The sequence below is a fragment of the Grus americana genome, chromosome 12, assembly GCF_028858705.1.
Source record: "Grus americana isolate bGruAme1 chromosome 12, bGruAme1.mat, whole genome shotgun sequence".
Taxonomy (NCBI): Eukaryota; Metazoa; Chordata; class Aves; order Gruiformes; family Gruidae; genus Grus; species Grus americana.
This window is the reverse complement of record NC_072863.1, coordinates 20,463,057-20,469,075: the sequence shown is the minus strand read 5'-3', so window position 1 is coordinate 20,469,075 and position 6,019 is coordinate 20,463,057. Positions and strand designations below refer to the sequence as shown.

The 6,019-nt window shown below is 48.2% G+C and overlaps 1 protein-coding gene across 2 annotated transcripts in view; it reads left to right on the top strand.

Moving 5' to 3' along the window:
- Window positions 1–1,354: 1,354 nt before the first annotated feature.
- DCX (doublecortin) overlaps window positions 1,355–6,019 on the top strand; it is an 82,996-nt gene continuing 78,331 nt past the window's right edge. For both annotated transcript variants that reach the window (XM_054839692.1, XM_054839691.1), the window contains exons 1-2: window positions 1,355–1,490; window positions 2,992–3,382. In XM_054839692.1, coding sequence (XP_054695667.1) covers window positions 3,019–3,382 — 364 coding nt within the window. In that variant the 5' untranslated portion in view covers window positions 1,355–1,490; window positions 2,992–3,018. The remainder of the gene's footprint in view (window positions 1,491–2,991; window positions 3,383–6,019) is intronic.

The following is a 6,019-nucleotide window of genomic DNA, read 5'->3' as shown; positions in this document are numbered from 1 at the left end:
ACATAGTGATGAATGGCCAGGTATTATCCAAATTGGAGTGGGATCTAATGGGAAGGAGAAGGCTTAAAGTCACACCTCTTGCATCATCATCCACAGACCTACTGAAATACACCTTGGAGAACACAGACCCTGCTCTTTCCTGTGGTACTCTCAAGTGCTAATTCCTAAGGAGAGCAGATCTGTGGTCTCTGCAGTGATCACACCGAGCACAAAAGGGAGCAGCTGACAGCTTTAGCAGAGGATGCACAGGAGTCTTTCAATAAAAGGGTGGTTTCAGGGCATAAGAAACTTCACAAATGTCATGTGTGAAAGTTGCTGGCAAACAAAGATGAGCTTTCAGTGTGTTTGTGTCAGTGTTGCCTGGACTATCATGTACAGGGCAGACAAAGCTGGAATAAATACTAACTTTTTCTGTGTAAATGTGAGACTGCCGTGATGTGCCAAAATGACAACATCTGATGTTTTCATTCAAAACAGACACAGCGTTGTTAGGAAAGATTTCTTTCTACAGATGGGAAGACCCTCCCATTCCCAAATCCTGTGCTTTTCTAAAACAAAGATGGGATCAGCACCAGTGGGGTTAGTGGTGCTGCTCTTCTAACTGCAGGATAGAAATCTCCATCCAGAAAGCAGGTGAAAGATTTTGCTGTCAAAGTGGAAGAGCCCAGTACAATTTTGTAACAGCTGAGTCCTGCAGTGGAATCAGAAAATAAAACTTCTCTTAGTTTGGGATATGAGCCAGGTTGAATCTGTTGGGTTAAGCTTGTGTTGAATGATTCCATCTTGAACCCCTTGGGGATTTGAATGAACTGGGATTCAGAGCTCTGGCTGTGGCTTGTGTCCAACATTAATGGAGAAAAACTATTCAGGGGCACCACATGCAGAACCACCAAGTGAATTCACGCTTTCTGCTTGCCCATGTAAACCATGAATGCTGCGTAAAACCAGTATAGGAGCAGGACTGTGCCCAGTTCCACTGGTCAACTTTTTTCTTAGCTGCTTTCCTAATGCACAGGAGTCTTGTGCCAGCATTGTAGCATGCTATAGGATTGTAGCTATGACCTCCCTGTACTGGTAATCCTGTAATATTGGTGCATCAGTCTGATTACAGGTTTGGGTTTTTTCAGGGGGGGCAGATGCTTTCTTGGTGAAGCTAGAACCAAGGGGAAAACTGCATCCTTCAGAACATCACCCCAAAACTTGCCCCTTTAAACTTTTTGTTTACCAATCTGTTAACATATCCAGAGCTGGACTGAACACACCTTTTTTTTTTTCCCCTCAAATCCAGAGAAGACTATAAGCAGATGACTGATGATGAGAGTAAAAACCACTGAGGCAAAGTTACTGTGAAGGGATCGAACAAGGCACTAGGACCTAGGAGGCGTCTCATCCACCCTGGCAGGAATTTCTTGCTTGGAGCTCAGACAACAAAGGCAGAGTGAGCCTGGTTTTCTTTCTCTCAGCATCTCCACCCTGCGCGCTGAAAACCGGTGAGTAGAGCTTTTTTGAGTGACTTGCATGCAGAAAAGTAACAGATGTCAGATAGAAAGGAAGAATCTTTCTCTTAGTACCTTACAGCATCTGCAGTTCATTTTAAAATCAAAACCCCCTGCACCCTCTGATTCATTCCCGAAGTTGCTTGGGTGTTTCATTGTTCACTGCATGACATCAGACTGAATCTACCCCAACTGGCATCGTGGGGAAAATGTTCCCAACTTGGGGTTTCTGTGCAGATCGCCTGCATTGGCATCTTCTGTTTTATTGCAGACTGGGGACAATGATTTTTCTTGCACAGGTCACGTTGACATTGTAAAATACAGGGAAGGAGCTTCGTTCTGGCAGATGTAAGGGGTGGGGAAGAGATAGCAACAGCTTTTCCTAGATTTATATCTGGCTGCCAAGAGCTGGGGTAAATCCCTGTTCTGCCCTGTGTTAACATGCAAGCAACATACGTGAGTTGCATTTTCCTGGTTGTGCTGGGGGAGTGGAAGGGTCTTTCTATTGCAGGGTTGGGGGTTCCACCTCCTTTTGTGTTGGGGTTTGGGGTGGCGTTCTTGAGCATAAACTAGAGATTGTGCATAAATTCCTGCTTGCTGGGTGTCAGCTCAAGTCTCAGGTTTTTTCTGTGCTGGGAGCCCCCCATGCTCCGAACAATGAAAGGTGAGCTAGCAGGGGCACTTCCAGCAATTAAATCACTTAAGGCTGGAAGGAGGGTGGTGGAAATAGCCCCTTTATTTTCTCCTCCTTGTTAAACAGGAGCAGAAATGCAATTCAGAGGAGACTCAGGCTGAAAAGCGCTTATCGAAGCCTCGTTTCAATGACAGATTTTTCTTTCCAGTCATTTCTTCTTAGAGATGTAGGCTGGTCCTGGGAATTGATTGATGGGCTAGGAGGGGGCTGCGGATAGGGGGAAGGGTGGGCTGGATCTCATTGCTAACCCTTATTGAACAGGCTGTCACAAAGAAACTGCTTATTCCCCTGTGACCATTCTTTCATAAATGCCAGTTTATTCTAATGTTAAACATTCAGATGCTCTGGTTCCTTCCGTGATTCGACAGATTGAAGGGCTGACTTACTGGGATCTCCTTGTTTTCTGTTGCCAAAGGAAACCTCACAGGGCTCAGAGGTTTAATTCATTGCCAACTGGTGTTTGGATGAGTTTTTTGGGGCTGAGTTGTGATTGCCATGTATTCCTTTGGCCCCAAGTCCCAATTTACTGCACTTTGAAAACTCCCAGGTGCAGGAGCAGGCAGCTCTCATGTTCCCTGCCCCCAGTAGCTGGATCCCTTTCAAAATGTGAGGACCCCTCCTACCCTCAATCCCCAGATCGATACAAATCTGGGTCAGGGGAGGGGGGCACTTCTGAAATACATCTGTCCTGCTCCAGTCACAGCTCTTGCATTAGTGTCATTTTTCTCTCTGGATTGTGGCTCTGCTTGGCTCTAACCTGTCCCTTTGCACTCCTTCTCTCCCCATCTCCTTCCTGCCCAGCTTCAGATCTTTAGGGTTCACCAAACTATGGAACTTGATTTTGGACACTTTGACGAAAGAGACAAGGCGTCCAGAAACATGCGTGGCTCACGTATGAATGGGTTGCCCAGCCCCACTCACAGTGCTCACTGTAGCTTCTACAGAACCAGGACCTTACAGGCACTGAGTAACGAGAAGAAAGCCAAGAAGGTGCGTTTCTATCGCAACGGGGACCGCTACTTCAAGGGGATTGTATATGCCGTGTCCTCTGACCGCTTCCGAAGTTTTGATGCTCTCCTGGCTGACCTGACCCGGTCCCTGTCTGACAACATTAATCTGCCTCAGGGAGTCCGTTACATTTACACCATCGATGGGTCCCGGAAGATCGGGAGCATGGATGAGCTGGAGGAAGGTAATTAGCATCGCTGTCTGGTGCAGTGAGGAGGCGGGGTGGGAAGGGGGCTGCACCACTTAGGTCTGCTGTTAAGGTCACATTTCCTCGGGTGTGCAGGGATGCTTCTGCCCCCCTGTGCTGAGCCTGCCCGTTTGCCTTCCCCTCCAGAGAGGTGTGGGAGAGGGTGGCGGTGCAGGGGCTGACACCCTGGGCTGTGTCACCCAGCACGCTCGCTTGGGTGCAGATGTGGAGCCGGAGGGGTGTGTCTTACTTGTGGCTAGACATGGCTGTGTCCATCGCTCGGGGGGCTGAGGGCTTCCCCACATCTGTCCAGGCTTGGAGGGGTCCCCAGATGGGTGCAGGGGGTGGCTGAGTAGCGATGTGAGTTTCCCACTGGGGTGGGTGGGTATGAATGGAAAAGCGAGGGGTGCTGAGGGATTTGTGCAGCGTGTGTGTAATGGGGGTGGGAGGGATTTATGCACTCTGTGTATAGGGGTGTTTGGAGGGGTTTGTGCACAATGTGTGTGTACAGGGGTGTGGTCAGGGCTGTGCAGGGACTCAAGTGTGTGTGGAGGGGCGTGTTGGGAGTTCACGCAGTGTGGTTAGAGGGGGAAGTTAATGAAGATGTGTCTGTGGAGAAGGGTGTTTTGGGGGGGTTGCACTTGGTCAAATTTGGAGTTTAGGGGGTGTGTGGAGGAAGGTGTAAGGAGGGTTAATTGCAGAGAGGGTGTTGGGATTCTTTGAGGGGGTTCATGCACAGTGTTTGTGCTCAGGGTGTGTGTGGAGGTGTGTTGGGCTGTGTGTGTGTAAGGGGGAGTGCTGGGGGGGGGTTCTTGCATAGTGATGTGTGTGGAGAGGGCACTGGGAGTTGATGTGCTGCATCTGAATATGGTTCGTGCAGGGTCTGTATGGAAGGGAGGTGTATTGAGATGTTCAGATGGGGTGTGTGTAAAGGGGCGTATTTATTTGGGGAGTGTTTCTGCAGGGACTGTGTGCAGTGAGGTGGGTTGCTGTGGTAGGTCTGTAGGGGGGTGTGAGAAGGCATCCCCTGCGTGGCAGGTCTGAGTGTGCAGGGGATGCTCAGGGCAGGTCTAGGTGTATCCCTGTATCTAGAGAGGGTGTTGGTGTGCCTGTTCCTCTGAGTGTCACTTGGGACTGTGGGATGAAGGATGAGTCAAAAATCAATCCTCTGTCCGGAGGGGGTGACCTGGGGGCAGGTCTGCTGTGGAGCTCAGCTGCCAGCTGCACCTGGGGAGCTGCCTCTGCAGCAGCCGGCTGCTGCCATGGGTGCTGCCTTTCTCAGGGAGTGTCAGGAGAACCCCCAGGATGAAATTGCTACATGGCCAGTCCTGCCTCCTTGCCCAAGGCATGGCTGTGGGCAAGTTCTGCTGATGGCACAGCTGGAGTGGGGTGCACAGAGGATACCCACAGCCACTCTTGCTTTTCTCTTCCCTGAGCAATTCAGATATTCCATTCTTTGTTTGGACATGGAATATCCTGATTACTCTGTTGCAAGAGGGGAGTTGCTTTTCCCTGTTCCTTGATGCTTTCCTCCAAGCAGATGACCTGGCTGATTTGGTGACTACAGAAAATCCACCCAGCTTCTGCCTTTATTAAAAGACAATGGATGTGTGTGAGTCACTGAACTGCAGGGGCAGCCTCAGCAGTGAGTCATTGTGTGACCTTGACTAAAGCATCTCTCCCTAGAATTCCTTATCTGTCAAGTGGGATACTCATTTCCCCAAAATACTTTGTGGGGGCAAGTGCACAGAATAAATACCAGTTACCATAGAGGAGTTTTACTGGGGAGAAATTGCTGCCTTTCGAAGAGATGATGCAGTCCTAGTGGAGTTATTCTCAGCCCAGTTCCAGCTGTCAAACGGAGGTGTGGCCTCCCTTAATTTTAGAGATTCCTCAGTGTTTCATTCTGATCTCTTAATATGGCCACGGCCTTTCTCTAATGGCAGCTCTGTCCTGCTTGTCCTAGGTTTTATGTAAATCTTCAGGAATAACTCTACCAGAGAAAATGCAGTTCTTTATTCTCCTTTTATACTCTTCTTCCTTTTATACTCTTCCTGCTTTTTGTCAATGAAGTTAAGAAACCTTTAGTTGTTATATCTGCTTTACACTGGGTTTTGCTGCAGGTAAGAAGGTACCTTGAAAGTATTTGTTACTGGTTAAGGTACAGGCAGGACATGCTGGCATTTGGGTTCTGGCTTTGTTCTGCCAAAATGGTATCTGGGAACGGCACTGCAGAAGTGGCACTAAAACAAAAATAGGTTTGTGTGGCTGTCCCCTCAACAGAGCATCAGCTAGGAAAATACAGTCTGAGCAGAGTGAAAACAAAGGAATCCAGTGTTTGAAAATGCAAAAGTAGATCTGCATGCTGTTATTGACAGTTTAATGATAACAATATTCCCGTATTTCTAGGGATGACCTACGTGTCTGTTGTAGAAAAGCAATCTGGGAAAGACATTACTTTTGATTTATACCACCATGGTTGTAACCAACCTTGTGGTAAACTATGCTATTAGCTTGGGTGTTTGTACAACCATGTACTAGGTACACGTATGGAAAAATGGAACTTCAGAGTAATTGTGCTGTGACATACAAGGACAGTGCATACACAGTGTATGTTTACCATATAAACTAGCT